This window comes from Malania oleifera, chromosome 10 (genome assembly GCF_029873635.1).
Source record: "Malania oleifera isolate guangnan ecotype guangnan chromosome 10, ASM2987363v1, whole genome shotgun sequence".
NCBI classification, from domain to species: domain Eukaryota; kingdom Viridiplantae; phylum Streptophyta; class Magnoliopsida; order Santalales; family Ximeniaceae; genus Malania; species Malania oleifera.
The window spans coordinates 93,134,263-93,162,191 of NC_080426.1; the positions used below are offsets into that span (position 1 = coordinate 93,134,263).

Genomic DNA, 27,929 nt, shown 5'->3' on the forward strand with positions numbered 1-27,929 from the left:
TATGTCTAATATGATCATAATTATATATGGATTGTGCACCTTTTCTTGATCAGCAAAGAAAGTTCATTAAATAGCATCAAGGGGTGCCACTCAATTACAATGAAAGTACATCACCTACACTTTAGGGTGTCCAAAAAATCAATGATTACATGAATATTATTCACAAACAGCCCACTATGCCAATTAGATACAGTAGCAATCCACTGATCCTTGCTTACATGAAGGAGTGAAGCAGATCCTTTAAAAGATCTCCTGTTTTTTTCCCTCCAAATGAGCTTTCAGGGGAATTTGCTGCAGGTTTCTACTTGAAAAATGAGATGTTTATAGTAGGATCTAGCTGTAAAATTCCCTTCTTTGTCCAGGGTCCACTTGGGCTAAATGGCAGTGTTCTGGCACAGGATTTTATAAAAGGGTACTGAAAAATTCTGAAAGGTTGCCTATTTCCCAATTGGAGGAATACATAACCAGGGGAATGTTAAAGGAAGTCCCACAATGAGTGAGCTCAAAATGCTTGCTAATACTGGCATCTTTGTCACAGGCCAGCTGAAGATGGACGGGTATTTTTTTCTAAGCGGACACTTGCCACACCAAATATCATGTCAAGGAGAAGACATTCTACCTGTTTCCCACTCAAAAATAAATAAGATAAAAGAACTTATCCCATCCTCTCCTCATGGATTTACATACAGCCACACCATAAGATCGGCTCTTATTAAAGGTCCAATCATTCTGGCGCAGACCTTGTTGAGGCAATGACTTCTCTCTAGAAAAGGTTCTTCTCATTCATGAATCTCCAGAGCCTTTCCCAGGAGGGTCTTATTGAAAGCAGGAGGAAATTTTAGTCCTAATCCTCCTGTTTGTGTAGGTTGTTTAACTGCCCCACATTTAATAATGAGATATTTAAATTCCTCACCCATGCTTCCCAAGAGAATTTTCTTTGAATACATTCCAACCTCTTAGCAATTGAGCTAGGGATAGGGAAGAGAGACATAAAATATACCAAGAGGTTGGATAAGGTACTTCTGATGATGGTGAGTCTCCAACCTTTTGATAGGTGGTTCCTTTTCCAATCAGTGAATTTCCTCTCAAATATTTCAATGATAGGATCCCAAACTTCCATATCTTTAAATTTAGCACCCAGAGGAAGACCGAGATAGGTAATAGGAAAAGCCCCCCATCTTACACCCTAACAGGCCTGCAAAGAAAGGCCCATCTTTGCTGATCCCTATTGGAAGAATTTCGCTTCTACCTACATTCACCTTCAAGCCTGAAACCGATTCGAAACCAATGAGATTGCACCTGAGATTGATGATTTTCTTAGGGTCACCCTCACAAAAAAATGATGGTGTAATAAGCAAAGGAAGTTGTGAGACAATCAGTTTTGTACTATTCTTCCCAATACTAAGCCGAGGAGGCCTCCTTCTATGGCTTTATTAATCAGAAGGCACAAAACTTCCATAACGATGATAAACAATAAGGAGGAGAGGGAATACCCTTGCCTGAGACTTCAATATGAACCAAAAATGTATAAATGAGCAGTGAGAAGGAAGGGGCAGAAATACATTGATAGATCCAGCTACACCAGAATTCCCCAAAGCACACTCTTCAGAAAATACAAAGGAGAAAATTCCAATTCACATAGTTAAATGCCTTTTACATGTCTATCTTGTAAACAACTCCTCTTTTCCTGTCCCTATTGTAGGAATCCACAACTTTGTTCGTGATCAGGGCTGCATCCATGATCTGCCTGCCTGCTACAACGGCAATCTAGTGCTCCCTGATAACTACTAAAATTGCAATTTTAAGCTCCGCACAAGGACTTTAGAAAGGAGTTTCTAGATGCTGCCCATTAGGTAGAAATTTTTGATGCAGGGCCCATTTTCTTGGGAATCAAGCTAACAAAGGTTGAGTTGATACTGTCATGAATTTGCCTGTTTTATGAAAATCATCAAAAATACATATTATATCCTGCTTAAGAAGAGCCCAATTCTTTTGGAAAAAAGACAAGGTGTCTCCTTCAGGGCCGGATGCTTCATCTCCGATACAGTTCTTAAGAGCTTGAAATTTTTCGTTTTCCTTGAAGGGCCTTTCAAGCCACTGTGCAGGGCAAAGGTCACTGACATAAATGCACTGTTGATCCATGTCTCTGGTTCGAGCTAGAGGTTCTTGTAAAAATTGCCGATGACCTTTTGATATTCCCTTTAAGTAGAATCTCCACCTCCACTTCAATCTGTGAGCATTAGCATTTCAGTGGAAGAAAAAGTATCCCTATCTCCCTCATTCAGCTGAAGAGCCCTGGATTTTTGTCTCCAAGAAATTTCTTCCATGTTAATGACTCCAGCAAGCTCCTTTTTGAGTGTAAGTGTTCCAGCTTTGCTCTCAGAATCAAGGCCCTGTCCAAGCTCTTCGTCATCAATCTCCTTGATGCTGTTGAGGATTACATTCTTCTTCAATTTTATGTTGCCAAAGGTATTCCCATTCCAGCATTTCAATTTTTCCTTCAGCGGTTCAGGCCCTTCAATTTTGAGGCAACCACAAAGCTGCCTTCCTCTTGAAATGCATATTAGGCCACCATTGCTCAATCTGTTCATCAAAACCATCAAACTTGAGCCACATGTTCTCAAACCAGAAGGGAGTTGGTCCCCATTTAATTCCTCCCAGGTCAAGAAGGATGGCAAAGTGGTCTAAGATGGGTAATGGGAGCAATAACTGAGTAAACTTTAGGAAATGCTTCCCAGACTAAGGAAATTAAGACCCTAAAGTTTGACCATGCGTAAGGGCCGCCAATGATGAAAAGATCAATATGGGCACAAACATTGACGAAGTCATGGAACTCCCATACGTCTCTGAGGTTCTCTGATTCCTTTCATTGATATATAAAACCATGTTCAAGTCTCCCCCCAATCACCCAAGGGGCATCCCATTTGCCTTTAAGCTCTAGGAGCTCAATCTGAGCTAAGTGGAAGAGCCTTTGCAGGACCATAAACCCCATTCAAAATTCAAATAAAAGTAGTATTTTAAGTTCCGTTGAGAAGGAATTCAGAGAATGATCCATCATTTCTGACACATAATCATTTCCACAGCATGAGAATTGCTCCTGCGTTACCAGTAGTTCCAATAGAACTCCACACCCAATTCTTGTTCCCCCATAAGCTGCTGAACATATGGTTATTTACTGAATCCTGAAAAACAAACAATACCTCCTTTCCAATCCTTGAGAAAAGACTTGATTAAAGTCCTTTTAGCTTTGTCATTAAGGACCCTCACGTTCCATGATATCAATTTCCTTAATAAGTTCACCTGCTTCCTACTTCCAGCCTCCAACATATCAGAGTTCCCTTCAACTTATCATAATTTACAGATAGCTCAAATCTCTTAAGTTCCCCATTTGCATCCTTCTTTCAGCTGTTTCCCCGAGGATTTTAACTGTAAGTTTCCCTTCCTCTCTTCTTTTCTTCTCTATTTCTTCAAAGAAACACATGGCCCTGCCTCAAAAAACCTTTATATGATTCTCTAATTGTCTTAACTATCCAACTTCATTTTTGCGAAGAGCCTAGTCAGACACCTGCTCTTCGAAACTAGTGCTGTTAATGTCCAGCCCTTAAGCTCTACAATACAAGGAGAGAAAGGGCTGTCTTGCAAGTTCTTCAAGGCAACAGAGAATGGAAAGGATGCTGGAATTAGTGCCAGATAATCTTCCTCCTCTATGGACTTTGAAGACTTCCAGTTGGAATGCCCACCAGAATTGTAGGCCTGCTCAAGATGAGCCTGCAGAGGAGCAGAAGTTCCAAAGCAGACCTGAGTTCTTTTGACAAAGGTTTGGCCTTCATAAGAAGAGAAGGGGGCAAAAGAGTTGGGCTGTCCAGGCCCCAGAGGGGCTGGGGCAAGGGCTGAGATGGGGGGAGTCCAAAAAGAACCTCCTGAAATATTGTTGGAGGGGCCCAAATGAGGTCCACCCCTAGTTCCATGAAGCCAGGAAAATCATTAGGCTAAAGGGGGCCTACCCCCAAAAATTTCAAAAACATTGACCCCTTCTCATCCTTAAGCTCTTAAAAATATTGACCCTTCTCATCCTTATGCTCCTGCCATGCAAAGGATTGCATGTCTTCATTGTCTTCTCCAGCCCTTGCTTCTGAGTTCTGAGTCCTCTGCACAGCCTTGAGAGTGAGGTTGATGATGCAGCTGCAATGAGAAGAGGGACACTTGACCTACGATGGAATCAACGTCAATGTCACTCCTAGAGAGAGGGTAGCTTGGTTTTTCAATTGGCACGAGTTGATCAAGGGTTCTTGCTTTGTCGACAAAGCCTTGGAGTTTGGTTTGTCTTACCAATTCAGCCACAGCGTATGAAAATTTTGCTCCTACACTTCAAATCAAATCTCTCTAGAAAGGCTATGTACTGCCAACCTCTGGCATTGACTTCCGTTTGGGCAAGGCACCTATCAAATATGTTCTTGAGTTGAAGCATCAAGGTTTTCTCTTTAGCCCTTGTGCAGTGAAGCCACGAAGGAGGCAAAATCCTCTCCTTTCTGCAGCTCCAGAGATCATCCCAGGCAGTGAGGAGTGATGCAATTTTCTCCGCCTTCAGGAAGATGTAATTCTCCTTACTCTTCAATATTTGGAAATTCTGAGGAGGTCAAACAAGGTCGAAGGATTTTCTCTCGATGACGATTGTCTTCCTTGTGTTGTCTCGCATGAGAGAGGGAAAGGGCAGTTCCAAATCTTGTTCTGCTTCATGCACCTTACACACAATAGACTTGGTATTTATTCACAATATTTTGGTTGTAAATCATGCATAAATATGTGTACTAAGAATTTCATGATGTGTCATGCAAAAAGGAAAAAAAAAATCTTGGCTTTACTACTATTTTCCGTCATTCTTCAACGTTAAAATCAAAACTGACATCAACATCGAAATTTTCATTGAAATTTATGTACTTTTGAAGCTCTGAAAATTTAGTTGAAATCAAAATCTAAAAACTGGGTCCCACTAGGGCAATGTATGAATCTTTTTCCACCATTTCAGAAATCCACAATTGTGTCATTTAAAGTTGGAGATTTATTAAATCCATCATTACTACCTCAGTCTAAGTTACAGTAAGACAAAAACAATGTTGCTTAAGATGTGACAAGAAGGTAGAAATATACAAAGCTACTTTGAACAAGCAAGAAAAGAAGCAAAAGAAGTTGTTATTGAAGCTGAAATTAGAGCACGTAATATGCACTAGACTAGATATTAAAGAGGTGGGAAAGAGTTATTTACCTTACTAGAGCTAGAGAAAGAAAGGATAGAGACTTAGGTAACAACAAATGTATAAAGAAATGAAGATGATAGTGCTTTGGTTAAAGAAGATATTTTTTGTTTGATAATAAAAGAAGATGTATGAGATAGAGAAGAAAATTTACAATCTAAGCAAGGAAAGAAAGGTCTACATTTTTTTTAAATAAAATAAAAATAGGAAGAAAAATAAACTCACGATCAATCAAGAAACCCCCTCTTCACCCCCACTTTAAACCCCTCTTCTCCCTCTCTAACCCTAGATGTCGTATTTTCTTCTTTAAACTTCAATTTACTACAGATTTGCAACATAGTATCAGAGTCCTGAATTTCTTTAAACCTGATTAACCTGACCCAGTCACAGACTCTTCTCTTCCTTTCTTCTTTTCTCTCCATTGTCAACTCTTAAAATCAAGATGCCTTCTCTGGTTAGAGGGTTTCTTAGGGTTTCATCTCCTCTTCTCAGCCATAAGCAACTCTTGTTAGGCACGATATACATGACATAGAAATCACACTTGGAAAGGTGGACAATTACCTAGAGCAGCAAATGCTGTAGCGAAACTGATTGCAAAAGAAGGGAAATCGGCCATGTTAAAATTGCGGAGGTGTCTTGAGTAGTCTGTCCATCAATTAGCCAAGTCATCAATTATATTCTATGTACTTTTGGAGTTAATGGTTGATCAATTCTCATAGATTTCCTCTTTGAAACAAGAAGTTCTGATCCTAGAGGGATGAATCCACTAAAAATATTTCATTTCCCTCTATTTCTCTTTGCATGATTCTGCATATTATACCGAATTCTGTAGCATCATAAACTGTATTATTACCCTTGCTCCCATCAATATAAATTTGATCCCTTTCACTGTTCATAGATTTTGTCTTCATCTAATCCATCTTTCCCTAGACAGTTTTCTTTTTATTAGAAGCCTAGCCAAGAGTTAAAGGGACCCTTCACCTTTGGGAAGCCATAGTTTAGTACTTTCAACAAAGTGAAGCCCAGCGGAACAGGATGGCCTTTCAAAAAACCTCCCTCTCAATACTTGAGGCAACGGGCCTATTTCAAGGTTCTTTGGGATGCCTAGGTTTGGCAACTCTTCTATCCCTATAAGGTCCATTCCCAGTTCTTTGAAAGAGTTAATGAAAATGGGCTCCAGAGATGGCACAACAAATTCGAATTCAAACCTATTGCTCCCCAGCCTCCTCCAATTCCCCTCCTCTTCTGCCTTCATATCCTCCTTTCCACATGATTGAGTCCCCGTAATTTTTCTTCCTCCATACCTCGTCTCTCCAGAACCTCTGACAAAGCTCCTCTTCACCAACCATACTAATCACCCCCCCCCCCCACCTAAATTGAAAATGCAGTTGGGGGCAAAGTCCCTTTCATCTCCAACCTAAGTGGAGCATTGTCCTTTTTCTTTTGCAACTTCTATTTGATGGAATTATTGTTGGCTTCAACTGGACTCAAGCTTGGCTCCACAGCTAAAGCAACCAACCATTACCTTCCAACCACAAACAAAAACTAGTTTTTTTAAAAAATAAAAATAAAAATACACCATAGTCCTTAAACGATCTCCCCCTTTCGTCCTTCTAAGACCAAAAGAATCAGCTAACTTTCACCGGTGCTAAAGCACCATCTGGCCTTCCCTATGGCCATCAGAGCATTACTGCAAGGAAATCAGGCACCCTTAATTGTCTGCCTTCCATATCTTCTAATCAACAAGTTTTATTCTCAAATTACTCTGATGGATTCGGTCCTTACTTTATCTTTAGACTTATAAGATGGCTGGTCTTATAACCATCTCATAGAACTTTCCTTTAAGCATGCCATAGGTGTTTCTCCAATTTAACCAACATACATTAAATCCATGTACCAGTGTATCACACCTTCCTGAGTTTCTTCCTTTTGTTTGGATAATGGATCAAAGGTAATGAATTACAACAATGACAAATTTCTTGACCACCAGAATGTTTTCTACATTATTTTTCTGAAATTACTAAAATTGCAGTTCATGTATTTTGTCTTGCTTCATATTATCTTGAAACCCGTAATTTCGAAGGAATCTCTCTGTAGTTCTAAACATCAGTTCTACTACACCACAAGCTTCATACATCAAAACAAACATTTGTAATTAAACACCATGGAACCTCATCTTGTATATGCATAGTAAGTTTATCATCATAGTGTAACCAATGCAAAAAGATGAGAACTCAAAGCAAGCCCTTGATGCACTTCTATTATGATTTGAACTTCCTGAGGTAGCCCCCTCCCTGAATTTCACCGTTCTACTAATTCTTATTAGTTTAATATCTAATATTAAGTTGTACAGACACAATTAGCATAGATTCGCAGACAAAGTCATAAATATGGATGTGAACCAGAATTGATTTAAATATCTAGCCTCAAGGATTTCAGATCAAATAAATATCCAGTCTTTAAAACACAAACTTAAATACACTGATGAAACGAAGGACTACCTTGTGAGCTTTATAGGCTGCTGGTTCAACTGCTTAAACATGAGAACATAACTGGAATCATTATTCAAGTAAAAGCAGAGAGAATATGAGATTTCCAACTTGTAAGAAGAATTATGATATAGAACTCACCATTGGACAGGAAAGGTTCCATATCACCTTTTTCAGAAGCACTGTAAGACAAGCAGAAAACAATAAATATGACTGACAGAGCAAAATAAACTAAGATGATTCCAATGCAGATATTTTGGTTGTAAGTTAGGAGAGTGCCACACACCTTTGCGTCAATGTGAAATAAAAACACCCAAAGTATAAAAAATCAAGCCATGACATCCAATTTCAATATTAAGTTAAACACTATCAATAAACATAAGCATTGTATGTTACACAAAAAGACTAGAAAAGAAAAAGAAAAAGAAAACAGAATATTCTAGAAGGAAAAAAGGCCTTTGAAACTTTTTCTTTTCGTAAAGTGATTGATCTTTCAAAACGTTTTCTTTTCACAAAGCACTTGGTCCTTGAGACGGCTACTTCAGTGAATGACTACGTAATGTTGTGCAGCCTGTGCCACAGTGCCCAGTCATAATGATGCATAAGAAATAACAGATTGATAAGTTCAAGGGACTGTTCTTTCAAGATGCAGGAGCCGCAAACTCGAAAATCGTCCACATCGAAAGGAAATATTTTGACCTGGTTGTGGATGGAGAAAAAAAGGACCTCCTCAGAGTCAACAAATATAAAAACCTTCAGCTTCAACTCAAGAAAAAATCCTTTGGGAGCTTCATTTCCTTCTTCGAGATCAACTCAGGGGGAGTAAGATCAGTTGCTTTCCTTGAGGACCACAACTTAAAAGGGGGGGAAAAAGATCCACCTTGCAGCAGAAAAGCTAGGCTAGGCATTTGTTCTTAACATGCCAATAGCAGCGCCCTGGGGTTTTTCCCCTGTTTAGGTCCTCGACAGTCGAATAAGCCTTATAGGAGCCTTCACCTCTGCCTTTACATGGTTGTTGGATGAACGAAGGGCATTCGGAAATGGCATCTTCAGTTTCTTGCTGCCATTGTGGAACCTCTCTCCCCTTTACGGTGAACCTGCAACCATGAGCACCTATGCCGAAACAACCTGGGGATCAGAGCAGGAAAGCTCAATCCAGCCCTTTGATGGGGATGTGTGCTCTGACGCGCTCATTCAAAACCCTTGTGGAAAAAATACAACAAAAGACAGATAGCCTTCACCCCAACCCCTTTCAAATTTGAAAAAACTGGGCCTTCAGTTACTGGGCCAAAAAGTTTCTCAAGTTTTAAGGAATTGGTGGTAGGCCTAATTTTGGGCCATAGTCAGCAGAAAACACTAGCACCATAGTGAATCGTGTATTGTACAAACGTTCCAAAACATGGTACATTTCTGTTCCAGAATGCTAAATCTAATGATTCTAATTCCTAAGTTTTAATCCACGATTTTTCACAAAACATATTTTTTTATTAGTTAAGTGGAGAATTATCACATTACAATTCCATCCTAATTTATTTTTTGTCAAATTCACAAAAGAAAATCTCTTTTAGATTTTGAAACGCTTCAACATCCTCCCCAAAATCTATAAGTGCAATTACATATTTTTTTCACCAATGTATCTATCTAAGTATAACATTCTACATTTTAGAGCATGTCATACCATGATACCACAATCCAGTTTCCGTTCCATGATCCAGAACGTTCTGCATTCTAGGTAATATTGGTTTGGGCCAAACACAATCTTCCCTCTCCAGCCCTTTCTGTACATAAACACTCCCTGTTGGCCCATCATCTCTAGGCTCCACTTCACAGGTGACAAGCCCAATCAGCAGCCACATTTACCTGGTTCCTCTAGCCTTCAAAAAGTTCCTCTTTGTCGAGCTCACCAAGCCTTTCTACATCTGGAGCAAGCCACCCTCTGCCAGGCCCTCTGCAACATGCATCCATACCTTCAGAACCTGATGCTGAAGTCTCTGAACTTTGACTGAAAAAGAGAATGATAGTCTGGTCATCATACCAGTCTTCAAAACCGATTCAGAAGGCATATTGAGGAAGACAAGAGGAGAATGGACATTGACAGCGAAATATTCAAAGAACAAGTCTCCAGCCGGGTGCTTTGCAGAGTTAAGATGGGCAGCAAGGCCATTGATGTCTCTTTCCACAGATTTTAGGAAACAATCGTTAGTATTTTCAAGGAACTTGAGAAAAAATATATGGGAAGAAGGCAAAACCAGTATCAAAAAACTGTTAAGACAGTAGGAAAAAGAAAGAGAAAAACAGAGTTGAAAATACTAGAGTTCTCAGTTAATGTAGAAGTTTCATAGACTCAGAATATGCTAGTTACAGCAGGGCTTATTTATTGAGTTTATGACAGTGAAATCTCCTGGAAATTCAGGGGCTTAAATCATAAATCAAAAGGGACAGTGGTGAAAAAGTTTCCTTAAGGATTGGAAAGGAGGTGTTATTTGCATCCAGGAAACAAAGTTTGAATCTGTGAACAGATTTCTCTTTAGTAGTATCAGTGGACTTAAAAATTGAAAATGGCTTAAGTGCAAACAGCTCCGTTGGTGAAATCCTTGTTGCTTGGAAGGAGGATGTGTTGGAACTTGTGGATCACAGTTCTGATTCTGTCTCTGTCTCTTGCTGTTTCTGACAAACACCAACAAGAACAACAAGAAGCCTTAAGTTCCACCAAGTGGGGTCAGCAACCTAAATCATTTTCCGCCAATTCATCCAATCGAGAGCATTTTCCTCTATTAGATAAGCGCTATTAAATTCTTCCTCACTACCTCATTCCAAGTTATTTTGGCCCTACCCATACCCTTTTTCATGCCAAAAACAATAACTAACTCACTCCTCTTCACAGGTGCTACACTAGGCTTTTCAAATGCCCAAACCATCAAAGCCGCCCCTCCCTTATCTTGTCTTCAACTAGTGCCATGCCTAAATTATTGCAAATATGCTCATTTTTACTTTATCTTTTAACGTTATACCACTCATCCAACTTAACATTTGCATTTCAGCAACTTTGTTTTTTGTACATGTTTCTTAGTTGCCCAACATTCTGAACCATAAAGCATAGCCGGCCTTATAGCCATCGTATACTCTTTCCTATTAATTTTAAGGATATTCTACAATCACACAACACACCTAACGCACTCCACCATTTTACCCAACCTTCTTTAATTCTATGTACTACAACTTCTTCAATTTCCCCTTCTGCTTGCATGATATACCCAAGATATCAAAATATATTAGTGCTAATAATTTCTTGATTATCAAGTTTAATCTTCTCTCATCTGCTACTCCTTACTTACATTACTAAAATTACATTTCATATTCTTTGTCTTATTCCTACCTATCCTAAACCTTTTAAACTCTAATGTGGCTCTCCAAAGTTCTAGCTTAGATTCAACTCCGCTCCTACTATCATCAATCAACATGATATCATTTGAAAACAACATACACTAAGGGATCTTATTTTGGATATTTCTAGTAAGTTCATAAATCACTAAAGTCAAAAGATAAGGACTCAAAGCAGAACCTTGATATATACCTATTGTGATTGGAAAATCTCTAGATTCCCCCTCTGTAGTCCTAACACTAGTCACTACTCTATGATAAATATGCTTAATGACCTTAATATATCTACTGCATACCCCTTTTTTTCTAAGATCCACCAAAGAACTTCCCTAGGTACTCTATCATATGCTTTCTCTAGGTCAATAAAAACTATATGCAAGTCCCTATTCTTTTCCCTAAACTTTTCCATTAAACTTATTAAAAGATAAATAGCTTATTTTGTTGATCTCCTAGGCATAAAACCAAATTTATTTTTTGAAATCCTCGTTTTTAGTATTATTCTATGTTTTATTATCCTTTCGCATAATTTCATCATATGACTCATAATCTTAATTCCATAATAGTTATTATAGTTTTGAATATCACCTTTGTTTTTGTTTTAAGGTACTAATGTACTTTTCCTCCATTCTTATGGCATTTTCTTGGTTTTTATAATAATTTTGAATAGATTAGTTAACCAAACATTTCCTTTATCCCCTAAACATTTTCAAACTCCAATTGATACTTTATCTAGTCCTATAGATTTCCCACTTTTCATCTTTTTAATGTCATCTTAACTTCAAGGACTCTGATTTTGCGAATAAATCTCCTACTTTTAGTCTTCTCCTCATTTGCCACTTCCAAGTTCATCTTGTATTTTGATTTTCATTAAACAACTTATCTCTTTTATGTCTACTTCTCTAACTAAGACATTATCATTCTCATCCTTTATATATTTTACATCACCTAAATCTTTGCGTTTTCTTTCTCTATCTCTAGCAAGTTTATAAATGTCTTTTTTTTTTCCTTCTTTTGTATCTAGTCTAGCATTTTTTCTCACCTCTATATTTTTCAGGATTTTCTATATTTCTACACTTCTGCAATATTTTAAACCAATTTCTTTTTGTCTTGGCTTTTTGGACTTCTTGATCCCACCAACAACTTTCTTTACTACCTGAGTATCTTCCTTTGGACTTACCTAAAACCTCTTTTGTTATCCTTACAATAGAATTAGCCATTTTATTCCAAATAGTACGTGCATCTACCTTGCCCCCTACTATCCAATCACACTCCTTGATCATTTTATCTTTGAATTTTACTATATTATCTCCTTTCAAGCTCCACCATCTAGTCCGCTTGGTTTATTTATGTTACTCTTTCTCTTCCATTTTTTAATATGTATATATAATACTAGGACTCTATGTTGTGTAGCCAAACTTTCACCTAGGATGACTTTACAATCCCTATGAGATGGACAATCCCCATTCCTAGTTAAAAAGGAATCTATTTGGCTTTTATGATACCCACTCTTGAAAGTTATTAAGTTTTTTTCTCCTTTTAAAAAACAAGTATTCAATATAACCAAATCATAGGCCAGTGCAAAATCTAAGATTGTATCATTGGCCTCATTTTTATCTCCCCTGATTTTAATGATCCTATCCCCTATTCTTTTAACATTTACTATATTATCTTTTAGGTCTTTGTCTACAATAATTCGCACCATGTTTTAATGATCCTATCCCCAATCCTAAAAGGTAATGACAAGCAACTGAAAATACTACAATAAATACCCTTTGGTGTCAGAAATTTGATGCTGCTAATGAAAATCAATTGAAGAATATTGAAGCAATGAGGGATTGCAAGAATTCTTCAATCAACATTCAAGATTCAAATTCGAGATTGGCGATGGAGTTGAGTAGTATATGGTGCCAACATAACCTCTCATTGGACTCATGCCCCCTCCCATATAACCTTGATCCAAGCTGGATGTTCTTTTTCAACACAATCGTATGCTAAAATGTGCAAAATTGCGTATTTTTCAGTCAAAATTCTATTGACTCAATCCTTTGGAAGAACTTTAAATTTGGCATTCCTAAAGAGACAAAAATACGTAAGTGCAAAAAAAAAAAAAAATAGAGAATTTGATTTCTTCACTTCTAAAAACATAAAATTTAGGAAGTGAGAGTGTGCATGTAACTCAAGATTTCAAATTAGACACGTTAGATGACGAAGAGAAGACTAAGGAAGAGTGAAGCTCCGTAAGACGCCAAAAAAAAAAAAGAAACTACCTTGAAGAAGACCAGAATGATGGAAAGAGAGGGAAGAGAATGGATGGCAGCAGGCAGAGTCCAAGATGTCAAATTTTTTGCTGTTTCTGACAACCTACCGGCAATTTCTCCTGACAGCTAACATGTGTTTATAGCCAAGGGGGAAGTGCCCCCCCCCCCCCCCCCCCCTCCCCAAAAAAAAGGATTTTATTCTTGGAGAGATCTCAAGGACTTCAGAACCCAATGGAAAAGTCCTTTGGTTATAGGAAGTGACTTCAATACAGTACTTTATGCACAAAAAAAATATAGAAGGAATTCAGGAAATAAAAGCATGATAGAATTTTTTAACTTCCATCAACTTGAGTGGCCTCATTGACCTCCCTTTCATTACTTAGTCCAAGCTGTCGAAACCCCTCCTTTTTCAAGGATTGATAGATTTCTCAATACTTTTAATCGGGAAGAGCATTATCCAAGACCCATTTCAATAATTTTCCTATTCTTCTTGACACAAGGAATTAAATGGAGCCGAACCCTTTTTTGCCTCAAAAACATGTGGCTAAAGCATGATGGATTCAAAACTCAGGTCAAGGTGTGTTGGTCCATCTTCCAAGTCGAAGGCCATGCTAGTACCTTTCTAGCTTCTAAACTGAAGCAGCCCAAGACCCCAAAGAGAAGCTGAAATTTTGGAACAAAAACACCTTCAAAGACAATCATTCAGGGAAAGAAGCCATCCTTATGGACATTAAAGACATTTGATGACAAAGAGGTAGCTCGAGGCCTATCATTTGACAACAAAATAAAAAGAAATCTCCCTTAGGAAGAACCTGTCTGAGATTGTTAACATTGAAGAGATTGCATGGGGACAAAATTCTAGAGTTTTTTGGCTCAAAGAAGCAAACAGAAACACAAAGTTCTTCCACCAAACAGCAACCTTCCACAGAAAATTTGTTTCCATAAATCAGGTGGATATCAAAGAGGTGATCTTGGAAAAAGAAGGGGCCGGTAAAGAAGGCATTTTAAGTTCTATAGGAACCTTCACACCAAATTAGCCTCTTAGTGACCAAAGGCTGATGGAATCAACATCAGATAAATAATTACAGTTTCTGCTTTGTGACCGGAAACTTCTTTATTGAAGAGGAAATCATTCATGTTCTCAAGGAATAAAATGGAGCTAGAGCCCTGGACCCTGGTGGTTTCACTTGGTTTTCTTTCAAGACAACTTAGACATCCTAAAAGATGAAATTTTCAAGACCTCTGATGACTTCCACTCATTGGGCAAATTTGTGGAAAGCATTAATTCAACTTTTATTGCATTGATTCCCAAGGACTTCTGGCCCATAAACTTGGTGGGAAGTATTTGTGAACTTATCTCCAAAGTGCTCACCTTGTGTGATCACATCCTCCTCCATTGTTTGTGGACATGAGACCTTTGGAATCTTGCTCTAGCTATAATAAAGCAGTAGCCTGGCTGCAGCTAAGACACTTGAGAAGGAGTTTGGGCTTCAAAGAGATCTCATTCTAGGAAAGGTAAGAGAAGATCTATGTCCCTGATCCCTCTCACCATCTTTTGGACTGTGTGGAAGGAAAAGAAAAGAAGGGCTTTCAAAGGCTCAGCCACACCGCCCATTATGCTGAAGGAGAGATGGTTGACCACTCTCACTTTTTGGTTTAAGGGGCTTTCATTTGATGGATGGTTTTGCTATTTTAGAGTTAGTGGACATTTTACATTGTTCATGATGCCCGTTTTGTTCTTGTTGTAAACAGGTGGAACCCCCTTGGTACCTTTTAACGAAATCTCTATTTTTTGACAAGAAAAAAAAAAAATAGATACATATCTAATTGCTAGTAGTATGGTGTCTACATCAGAAAAAACAATAGAATTTGTTTCTTTAAGATTATTAGTTTTTACCATTTCTGCACTAGGATGGAGTTTAGTAATTTGATGGAATGCACTAAACATCTCTGTTGATTCCATGTTCATACTTCCATCTTCATCCTGATGTAGAGGCAACACGTAAACTATCATCTGGGGCATAATTGCTATGTATAAAAAGACACAAGAATACAAAGGCAGACTTGTAATTTGCAATACAGAAACTGACTACCCCCCTTCTCCGTTGATACCATGTTCATACTTCCATCTTCATCATGATGTCAAGCCAATACATAAACTCTCATGTGAGACACAATTCTTATGAATAAAGACACAGAGTACAGAGGCAGACCCAAAATTTATCATATGTTTTAATTTGGACAATACATAAGCTCCCTCTCTCTTCACCATGTTGTAGGGGCAATAATTGCTACGAATAAAAACATAAGAGTACAAAGGCAAACTTGTAAGTTACCATATACAGAGGGGGGGGGGAATAAAATGACTACCCTTCCTCCTTCCCCCACCTGTAATTTACCATATGTTTTAATTTTAACACAATACAAGGGGAGAATAAAATGACTACCATCTCTCCCGCCCCCTCCCTCCTCTACCACTTTTATACCTCCATTAGACTCAAAATTGATTAAGAGCCACATTGATATATATATATACACACACATTTCTTCCATGTATTACGTTAAGCAGCATTTTATTAGAGGCTGCATTGATTGAAAAATTATTAAGAGCCATCTTGTCTCTTGATTCTTTCTTTCTTTTGCTCTTTTCACTTCAAATAATTTCCCAGTAATCTAAGAAAACTAGGGGGATTCCTTCGAAACAAACCCAAATCAACAGAAGTAGATAGCTGCTGATATCAGCATCCATCAGCGGTAGAGGATAGAAATGCTTGCATAGTTGAAAATATAAGACCAACCACAAAATAACCATACAAGGTAGTGGAAATCATGTACAGCCCACTAGAAAAAATCAAAAGAGGATAACCTGCAGTCATGCTCTTGCGCATCTCAGAGTCCGACTGCATGAAAGACCACTGAAAAAATATGCTATTCCACACAATTATACTAGAACCTGGATACACAGTTTCCAGCCAAGCAGGAGCCCACCCTTCTCGAAGAACATGAGCTCGTAATAGAACCCCCTCCCCCCACCCCCAAAGAGAAAAAAAAAAAACCTACAGGAGATGTGGGGAGTTCACACTTTGTCTAGCAATGTGTATGGAAGCACACTCAACATATAGCAGCAACAGGAATTCTCTAGACCGTATCTTTTTACAAAAGCTTTGGAAAACTCATAAGTCTATAGACCTTAGATGATGCTAATATGCTGCCCCTAAAACATGTGTGCTCCTATTTTATGATAAGGACCTCATATGACCATTAACCATCAGTAGCCAAATTGTACCATGGTTGACCACATTTCTATAGTTTCCTGTGTTACTCATATCCATGTTGCACCATAACTGGTACCCATGTTTTATATCTTCCCTCGATTTCAATTTTGAAAGAAGTTATTAAATTTTACATGCACTCCTTTTCCCACCCCCATTTCCTTAAAAAAAACATCCTAGAATATAAATATTTAAGTAATTAAATAAATAAATTGTCTTTGTAGCTAGATAAGTGCTTATTGCTAATGTATTTGTTGTATAGCTTGAGCTACATTTTGGGCCAAATTCCCAACACTTTCAAGTCTTTTTAATAATTGTTAGCGTAACATGTTATGAGAGCTTAGGCTTCAGGAGTTCCCAGGTCTAAGTCGTGCAGTCTATGTTTGTTGCCCCTACATTTGATAAAGTGCAGTTTGTTCAGTTTTCAATTGTGCACCCATTCTAATTCAATCTGTTCACCCTTCACAAGCAAGATAAGGTTGCACACAAGGGGCAGTATAGGATAGTTTGATATAAAATTGTTGGTCCAAACTCCAAACAGCTTAAACTATTGCAACAATTGGTAGCCCAGCCACATCAATGACGAAGCTTTTGCAAAGACAGAGACCACCATGCAGCTTCTAGGAAACGTGGATTTCCTTAATTTGTTTCTACTAACCTAATATTATCATCTTCAAGTTTGCAGTTGCATTGTTTCTACTTTTCAGCTACTGCATTCATTTTGACTTCTGAACAATCATTAAAACATCCCTTCCTTCTCATGCAACTTCTCATACAGAAGTGAACAGCCTAATTATTTCACACAGTGCCATACTACAAAAGATATGCATAAAAATTAAGACTAGAACCTGAACAGTGGAAAATAATTCCAAAAAAAATAACTTGCTATCCATAATAATGTTAAATGATCATACTGCAGAAGAACTCTTGCAGCTTCTTGACACTCAGCAACTCGTTGATTATAACCAGGATTATTTGTCAGAGCATGCTTCAAGCCTGAAAATGCCAATAGTATCTTGTATGCTTTTGGCTCCTCAATATTGTGATTCTTCTGCAACTTTGGCGGATGTATAAGCTTGTGTTCCTTGGTCTACAATTACAAATCAGATTCATTATAAAATGTATAGAAAACAGAATATCATCAGCAGGAGTTTGAACTCTCAAGACGAAAAAAATAAAGACAGAATCATGAAGTCCAAGATTCACAGAAGCAGATCAAATAGAACAAAACAGTGCATTAAATTAAGTCGTAGGCAATGCTTGCAGAAACAAATAAATGAAAAGCGTAGAATTAACTCAAATTGAACAGTAATGCATATGGAGATGCTGAAAAGATATGTAGTACTCCTTCGCAAGCAATTAAGATTTAAATTTCTATACATTATTCATAAGGCACTTAAGAAGAATGGGAATGTGAGCCTTCCTTATACGGAGGTTCAATTTTCTATAAGAATTGATTCTTCCAGGGTGAACTGGTGAAGAATGACAGGTAGCATGATTGTACTGAGAGCAAAAAGTGAGGTGATGAGTATGCAGAAGAAAGTGATTTTAATAATGGTTGTGACTGAGAAGATGGTTTGTTGTTGGATGAATTATCAGCCAAGTATGGTTACTATGATGACTCATTGTTAGATGGGATTTTTCATGTACCTGAAACTTCAGCAATCTACTTGAAAGCATCCTATCTTTAATGATGAAGAAATTCAGGGTAAAGAGGTATAGTCAGGGAAGTTTGAGATTAAGTGACTATTTTAACAATTTTCCTACATTTTGCATTTGCCAACTGCAAATGTTAGAAGAATCTGCTACTTATCCTGTTTGGTCATTGTTGCAACTAGCAGACACTACCATCCAACAGCCCTAAAAACCATTACTCTGAAAAGCTCAGGGCCTGTTCAGTTTTGTAAAACAGTTTTCATTTTCCATTTCAGTGTTGCAATAAATTACAAAAAAGTTAGCTAATTTTTCATTTTTCAACATTTTTAAGAAATAAATGGATAATGATAAACAGTTTTGGCACTATTTTCTTGAGAAAATTGTTTTATTTTTCATTTCTAATTTTTCAAATAATTACAAAAATGCCACCTTGTTTTCCAATTTTCCAAATTAATATAGAAAAGTTGGAAAACAACTTTTCATTATTTTCTAGATTTCCAACTCTTACTTTGCATATGGGAGCATTTGATTCAGATCTTGGACACCAGTTTGTGTGGATTATGTATAGAATTTCTTCTAAATCCACACAAATCCAAATTCAAACCCCAAAATCCATCATTCTAGATATAACCTCATAAAAAACTTGAAAAATTTTATAATCAAGAATAAACTTGGTAAGAAATTAATAGCACTTATAGATTTTTTTATCTTGGATCTATTATGCAAGTGAAAGGAGAAATTGAAGAGGATGTAATACATAGAGTTAAGGCAGGTTGGGTGAAATGGATGAGTGTGTCAGGCGCGTTGTGTGATCATAGAATACCCTTAAAATTAAAAGTAAAGTTCTATAATACGGCTATAAGGCCAGCTATGCTTGTCAAAATGTTGTTCAACTAGGAAACATCATATACAAAATGTAAACGTTTCTTAAATGTGAATGTTAAGGTGGGCGAGTGGTATAACATTAAAAGATAAATTAAGGAATAAGCATTTATGCAATAAACTAGGCATAGCACCAGTTGAAGACAAGATAAGGGAGAAGTGGCTTATATGGTTTGAGCATTTGAAATGTAGGCCTAGTACTGCACCTGTGAGGAGAAGTGAGTTAGTTATTGTTTCTCGCATGAAAAAAGGTAAGGTAGGCCTAAAATAAATTGGAATGAGGTGGTGAAGAAGGATTTAATAGCTCTTAATCCTATAGAGGAAAATGCACTAGATCGAGTGAATTGGCGGAAAAGCATTCGTGTAACCGCCTCCACCTAGTGAGACTTAAGGCTTTTTGTTGTTGCCGTTGTTGTATAAAATTTAGAAAATTGGAAAACAAGTTCTCTTTTTTGTAATTATTTTAAAATATTAAAAAAATGAAAAATTGTTTTTCACATTTTAACAAACTCTTTATTTTCTACCTTTTTAGTAAAATCTTGAAAAATTAAAAAGTTAGCTAAAATTTTTATAATTCTTTGGAAAACTAAAAATTGGAAAATGGGAAATTCTCCAAAACTAAATGGGCCCTAAGATTTGCAGCACTTCTGAACTTATCTGATGTTAAAGGAGTAATTTTACAGAACTTCCCAAATAAAAATCTCATGCCTCTGCAGCAGCACACATCTCTTCTTCTCTTCTGTATTCATTTGTAGATGCAGACTCTTGTTTGTTGTTCAGATACTTCACTGAAATTGGCTCTCTTTATTCTTCAAATACTTCTGTCTCTTCCTCATCTTGCAGCACAAGATGGTTTCTTCTTCTTGCCATTTTATTTTTTCCTTTTTTTTTTTTTGCTTATTAATAACTGCTATGGTGATTATGACAATAATAACCTGGGCGGTCAGGATAGACCGGATGAAAGATATGTACCAAACTGTGGCAATTGATCATTATTAATTATTAGTTTGCTTCTATAACAAGCTAAGCTGTTATTATAAGTTCTCTACATATAATATCCATCTCACCAGGATCACATAAGTTCCTATCGTCATTTCATTGCCAGAGACATGATGGTGCAAATATACCATGAGAGATTTGCAGTTTTGATTGGCTGGGCTCACAGTCATAGAATAGCCACCAACTTGTCTTTATTTGATTTTGTGCTGAGGAACTAGTCATCATAGTTTAAAGAAGTTCTATTTTTATTTGGTGCATGCACGTAAATATAAAATAACCACAATGATTTAGGTTGTTCAATCTGTGTTGGATCATATTTATTTTTGCAAACCATATACACCAAAATATTATACCCACTCAAAAAAAAAAAAAAAAGAACTATGCAGCGAATGAACTGACAAGACTCACTCACCTGAACTGATTTCCTATGAGGAATCTGAATGTACTTCTATCTGGCAATGGCTTTCAGATAGGCCACCCCTAGAGATTCAGGTGAACACAACTCAATCTCTCCAAATGTCCTCCTTAAGACCATAATCAAGTTAGTGACTCTGTGAGTGTCCTTGACAATACCACTCCTAGTGAAAGCTCCTCAAATCATTCCATAAAACTGGCTAGACAGTGGTGGTTTTTTATGGTTAAAGAGCTCACTCAACAACTCTTTCTTATAGGATGGAGGGAGGTACTTCTCTTTCATTGTATGTCTCATTTTTTGTCTTGTGACTTCCCAAGAGGCAATAGGAGGTTCACCTGCTCACTGGAGGGTTTGCTGAAAAGTTTGCAAATACTTCTAGACTGGAGCTACAAGTTTCATCTTGGAAAAAGTGTCTTTCTTCACCTCTCAGATGGTACCACTCAAAATAATCCTCCAATCTCCTTCATCCAGTCTAAGAAGTTAATAGGATCTAACACACCACCTTATTTATGCACATCTTCCTTTACCCTCTTATTAATATACTTGTAATCCTCATTATCAAGCCTAGATCCACATATCGCCCCTATTAAGAATTCAGTTATGATACTCATAGGTTGGCTGCCTAGGGGTATATTGACGCTCAACGGAATCAACCTCATGATAATACCAACCTCCCAAATATAATTGAGGGTCTTTATCTCAAATAGGTCTATTATTAGGTAGATGGATTTGACTCACCCAATTGGTAGCTATTGGTGCTCTAGGAGTGGGGACAATACTGTGGGCTGCCTAACTGACTCATCTACCACTTCATTTAATGGTGCTTACCCAAAAATTCCAGGACGTTGAGCAAATTGTCCATTGACTTGCTCCAATTGATGGCCCAATGGCTTATGATGTCTAAATAAGTGATAAGGTCTAGAGGTCAAATGGTGAGGTCCCATGTGAGGTGGAGTCAACAGCTTTGTTGATGGACATGGAGAGAAATAAGAGGAGAACAAAGATAAATACTGAGGGAATGCTATATTTGCCACAAGTAATAACTTAATACGAACTCTAAACTATTATGATGCACACACAAAACTATCAAATTTAATGAAGAAGTGTCAAACCTCTACTTAGCGAAACCAGCAAGATGGCTAAATTTAAGAAATAAAGGAGGGAAGATATAGATCAAACTTTTTCACTTTTTGTTTTTTTCATTATTTTTTACAAAATAAGGAACAAAAAAACTTGGACTACACAGCTTATTGTTACCTAATCAAACAAATGGTAATCAAGCTTCAAAATGAAGGAATTCTACCTTAGAAAGGGCCCACAAGCTTGCTATCAGCTCAAGATCAGCTTGTTCTGTAATTCCTCAGAAACCTGCCCAATTTCTTTCAGCAGACACTAGTGCTCACAAGAATAGTCTAGAGTACCACTGCAAACCTGGTAATCACGTCTATCTATTCTTGATATTTTGAAATTCTTGTAGAAAATCCTTTTTTTTTTTTTTTTTTTGCTATCAAATTTAATTTCTCTTCATATTCCGTAGAATCTGACAGAAAACTTCAGTTGTCAGTCAGATTCTATTTATCTTCAGTATTCCTCGTTGCAGTCCAAAAGCAGCAGTCAGTTTCTCTTCTTTTCAGTCATAATTTTCTACAACAACAACAACAACAAAACCAAGCCTTAGTCCCACTAAGTGGGGTTGGCTATATGAATTCTTTTCCGCTAATTTATCCAATCATAATTTTCTGTCCTAGGATAATATATATAAAATGGGCTGCAAACTTGTAGGAGTCTCTAACAAACCAGTCCTTTCACACACAGACCTGGAAATAAAGAGGGTTTATCCCAGCAATGATAAGGCCGTGATGATGACTCAAAGATAGGATGCTGGAGCAATGACAAGAAACAACAAAGGGGCTTGCAACAATGGGAGAAGGGTTGCTTTGATGGCTGTAAGGGCTTCTGGCAACAGGTTAGTTAAGTGAGGGTTGAAGAGTTATCTGTCAGAGGTTTGATGAAGAAGTTCATTTCCTGTGACATGCTTTGAAACAGCAGAAATTTTTTTTTTTTTCACTGGAACCTTCTTTGGACTTAGAATGGCAGAAACCTTCTTTCTTTTTCTTTTTTTTTTTTTTTTTTTCACAACAGCAACAATTTTCTGCATATTTTTGATAATTTACTAAAGGAGAAAAGGGTTAAGGTTTAGATTTCTCAGGGCTTGTCTGAAGGGTAAATGCTCAGTTTTTTTTTTTTTTTTTTGGAGGGGGGGAGGTGGCTGGGGGAGAAAGTTTGCTCCATGGGCAAAGGGTAAGGATTTTGGGATTGAAGGGGCTTTGTATGTTACTGTTGGTTAACAAAGAAAAAGAAGAGATAGAGAAATAGACAGATTAGAGAGAGAGAAAATAGGGAGAGAAGAGAGCAAACAGAGAAGAGAGAATAGAACGAGAAAGTAAAGAAGGAAAGAAGAAGAAGAAGATGAAATGTGAGGGAGAGGGAGAGAGACTGATTTGAGAGAGATTAACAGAGAGACTCAATCATTCAAAAATTGATTATCCTTCCATCATAAGCCTATATCTACAACAAACAAAGAAATGCTGAAGATAAAACTATTATAAATTACACAAATAACCCCAAACCATCAAAATTTATAAATAACCACACAGTAATTAAAAATCACTGATATAAACATAATTCTACTAACAAACCGCTACTCAAGTTTCTTAAATTTGTGCCTTCTATAAAACTGTTAAAGGCAAGAAAAGCAGTCCTCCGTCAGAAACGCATCACAAGACATGAACCTAGAGCTTCCTATATTGGAGCTGAACAAAGTCCATGAAAATTGAAGATTTTATTCTCTATAACTTTAAATCATTACTCAAATCCATAAAAGATTACCTTGCAGTTCATGATAGTTAAACAACTATGCCTTGAAAGTAATATAGCTGATTGATCCAATATGCCATTTCGCAGACCTAAATATTCATTTTCAACCAGCCTACATAAGCATAAATGACAGAATTAATAACATTAAATGTTCAAAACATATGAGACAAAATTTGTAACACATAATACTTGGAAATGCACTCAAGTGCCAAGCAAACTATGAACAAAACTAAACAGTTTTTGTTATTTAGAAACTAATAATAAGTTACTCATTAAAGATAAGGTTAGAGGAAGTGATGAACAACTAATGAAACTTCCAAGCACCTCAATTCAAGCATTAGATAAAGTAGATAAGAATGATTGGTTCAAAGAAAGAATAAAAATAATAATAATAATAATAATAATAATAATAATAATAATAATCAATGAAATCATGATAAAAATTCACGTAGGTAATTAGAAAAATTATAAATTTAAGCACATGAAAGACTTGGATAATATAAAATTGCAAGTGCCCGGTCAAACTGAGGTAGGACATGCATGCATGAGCTTTGGGGTCAAAAAGACGGGGTTAATAAATGTGAAAAAGGAAGCCCTGCCTCTTCTATCCCACTTTGATTTAAGTCAGTCAAATGAACTAGTTGCCACCCTTTTTTTTTTTATTGATGATGAGTTCTTAGTTAAAAGGTTACAACAGTAACACTTCTACCAGACATAACGAGCAGCAGGGGACAAAGAACCAGATATAAGAAAACATCACTTTTATTCTTTTTTATTGGTGATTCCACCATTTTTATGCATTTTGTGAGCTTGAGTTACTGACACAATGTGGAGGGGGTTCTTCACGTAGGATAAGTTTTGTGGCACACAAGTGAGGAGGTTCTATAGAGGACCCAAAGAAGAGAACCAGGCAATTTTAAGGAAGCTCGAACGTGGACTGTGGCAGGTAAAGACATTCTGATGGCTGAAGGGATTCCTTGAACTAATGGGAATCCAAATTGGGTAGGTAAGAGAGAGAGAGAGAGAGAGAGAGAGAGAGAGAGAGAGAGAGAGAGAGAGAGGTGGGTTGAGTATTGCATCCAACCACTATAAAATGGTTTTGTTTCGCTTTCCTGATCTCTTTTAATCTTGTTTTTTTGTTTGTATGTGATTGTATGGATAGCTCCTATATTTCATATTTAAGTTTTTAATTGGACATAAAAATAAGAATAGACCAATACACCCCTGGTGCCATCTGAGACAATAATTGGCAACACAGCTCCAGCTCTATGCTAGACCATTTCCACATTAGAGTTAAAAGATCTTATAGCATCCATGGTAAGCATGAGTCTTGACTCTTGCCACTGGTCAATCCACAAACCCACCCTCTTTATCCAATGGCAATAACTGCACTTGTAGGAATCTAGAAGATCATCACTTATGGCCCTTACATTCGCACAAAAATGGTAAATAATTTTAGAATGCTCATATCAGAAATACTAGTGATAAAAAAATGCAACTTAATGCAAGAGTTATGCATCTTCTCTAATGAACATTAGACCCAAATAAAATTAATTAAACATATGCAAGTGAGGAGGAGTGCGTTAGTCATTGTTTCCGGCATGAAAAAAGTAGGGGTAGGCCTAAAATAACTTGAAATGAGCTAGTGAGGAAGGATTTAATAGGCCTTAATCTAATAGAGAAAAATGCTCTCGATCAGGTAAATTGGCGGAAAAGGATTTATGTAGCACACCCCACCTAGAGGGACTTAAGGCCTCTTCTTGTTGTTGTTGTTGTATAATATTTCCTCTTCTCCATTTGCATAGCATCCATATTGTCAAAGTGCGAAGCCCCTTCATCATGTAACCCATAACCCAGACCTATAAGGGAAACCCTCACTAATCATCCCTCAGACTCTCCAATGGTCACTGCTGCCTTTTTGTAATTTGTAATTCAGATCCATACTGACAGACCCCTCCACCTGTTCAACAGAAAAGCCACAACAGTTTAACAATTGGTCCAAGTATATTAAAACTTTTAAAACAAGTCCTCCCCTCTCCCAGCAAGACCACAAAGCTCTTCTATTACTCATAGACCCACTAATCTGAAGCCCACCATTCTTTGGCCCAGTAGCCTGATTTAATAAATTACAAATTAAATCCTGCATACATGGATTAGAAGGCCCACTACTCTCTGCTCAAATATCACCATCTTCTTCATCAATGGTCCACTTGCAAGAAACCCTAGATCTGCATCTCACCAAACCGCTGCTGCCACCATGTTTTCTCTTCAATCGCACTATACCACAGCTGCTGGATTGCCTTCACAGCAGAAAATTTCTTTATTCCTATAGCTTGTGCATCTCCATCCACGACCAGATGACTCCAAAATGAAATTCTCCTTAATGACCTTGCTCCGCCTACTCTTACTCCTTTTGCCTCTTTGACACTCTTTTAAGTTTTTTTTTTACATGAGTGAGAATGTGACATCCCCCAAAAAAGGCCTGGAACTATTGAAAAAAAAAAAACTAAAAAAATATCAAAAAATAAAAGATCAGCATTCCAAAATGTTCCTCCAATCTCTATGTAACTTGTGGAATTAATTCTCTGAAAAACCCCAAACCAGTGCACCACAATGGGGCCAAATACTGATTTCTTTTCATAAACCAGCACCCAATTTAATTTCTTCCCATTGAACATCCTTGCATTACACTCCAACCATGACCCCATTGAAACTGAGAATATTCCACACTTCCATAGGACTGCCTTACCCTTTATCTTACCAAAGATTTTAAAATAAATAGCTAGCAGTTCACCAACCAAAGAAGGGCAAAAACCCCTCTCCATCCAACCAAAAATCAACAACCCATCAACGAACAGCCTCTTCTGATAGCCTTACCCATATTTTAGGAACGATATTGTTCTCGACCACGAGCAAAGATGAGCTCCCCTTGCCCTTGTCCAAAAGCAGATCAAAGGATTTTCCTTCAATCTGAATCACTCAGTTCATCATATCCTACACCAGGCTTCATCGCAGCATACACACGAAAAGGGGAGAAGATCTGTTTTGCGAGAGGTTGAGAGTGAAATGGAGAGGACCATCAAGTGCCAGTCTGCTCTGTGGAATCTTAGATTTTAGATTTAAACGAATAGCTTGTATTAGAATGAATTAGGATATGATATGAATAAAGTAATGCATAAATGGATTTTGCAGTATAACTGTATGAGTATGTTTAATGAGCATCTGTATTCTGATGTGTATGTGAGCAATATTGTAAGCAAACTAGAATCAGAACAAGTTCAAATCTGCATTCAACAGAAGCCCTAAACTAACAGTCCCTTCCCAACCTAGCCACAACCCAAATAACTCATCTAAAGCTCTTGGCTCTTAGGTTCACAACTCAAAAACTAGATCTAGCCCTAAGAAAGTCTAAGCCGTAAACTCAGGCCATAGAGTTCAAAAGAGAGATCTAGAAGTCAGGAAGAAAGAGAGCAAATCTATAAAACCAGATCAGAATTAGATTGAGATCAGAATTAGATTGAGAGAGGATGAGATAGAGCGGAAAATATTCGAGTAGAAAGAACAAGAGCAGAAAGCCTCAATCAAATTCATAATCGTATCTCAACAACAAAACCCTAATGTGTTACAGTCCAAATCCCCCGAAATCTAAGGCCAAAATTCTTAACAGCTCGTTACCCCTCACCAAAATCCAATCTAAAACTGAAATCTAGCCCTAGGGAGCTCTAAGCTTCCTGTTTAGAAGAGATCTAAGTGAGAGATGCATGAGGATCTGAGAAATTAAAGTAGAGAGAGATCTCGTGTTGGAAATTTTTTAAATTAGGTTATATGAGAGGATATTTCAAGAAAGAAAGAGTTCAGAGAGAGAGAGAGAGAGGTAAACCTCACCACAGAAAGGTGTTCTTGTGACAGCAGTGGTGTTCGTGCAGCAGTAAGGCTCCAGCGTGCAGTGATTTGTGGCAGTGATGGTGACACAAGGATGGCTCTCAGCTCACGTGCACGGAGGGGGAGTGTAGGAGGTACTAGAGCTTAGGTTATGTTGGACATTATTAGAAGATAGAGAATGAGAAACATGCTAGTCTAACTTGCATCTGATTGTCACTTGTAAATATTGTTGATGGTATTGCTGAGCTATGGTGGTTTGAGTTGTGGACATTAAATATGATTAAGCATCCCAAAATATTTCATGGTGTATCAAAACATTGAAAAGGATAATGCAACAAAAAGGTTTTTCTACATCTTCAGCACCACCAAAGCACAAGTGCCACCAGATGTTCAAGAACAATCATAGAGGCTAGATGGAATTCATTTAGCCCAGCATAGTATTAATCAAGCTATAGATATTATAGCAAAAAAAGAATTAAAAAGTCCACAGAATTAACAAGCAGATGAAGGGGCAAGTACTAGAAGAGAAGGTGATCGAAAAACAAATGAATATGCTAAAGGAGTTG

At 37.3% G+C, this 27,929-nt stretch overlaps 1 protein-coding gene across 2 annotated transcripts in view; it reads right to left on the reverse strand.

Moving 5' to 3' along the window:
* LOC131166321 (galacturonokinase) overlaps window positions 1–27,929 on the reverse strand; it is an 81,825-nt gene that overhangs the window by 12,982 nt on the left and 40,914 nt on the right. Inside the window, exons 8-11 of one of the 2 annotated variants that reach the window (XM_058124765.1) lie at window positions 23,494–23,593; window positions 17,567–17,742; window positions 7,883–7,923; window positions 7,754–7,782 (exon numbers count right to left, since the gene is read on the reverse strand). In XM_058124765.1, coding sequence (XP_057980748.1) covers window positions 7,754–7,782; window positions 7,883–7,923; window positions 17,567–17,742; window positions 23,494–23,593 — 346 coding nt within the window. Of the gene's footprint in view, window positions 1–7,753; window positions 7,786–7,882; window positions 7,924–17,566; window positions 17,743–23,493; window positions 23,594–27,929 lie in introns of both variants that reach the window. The other variant, XM_058124764.1, reaches the window with a different exon arrangement.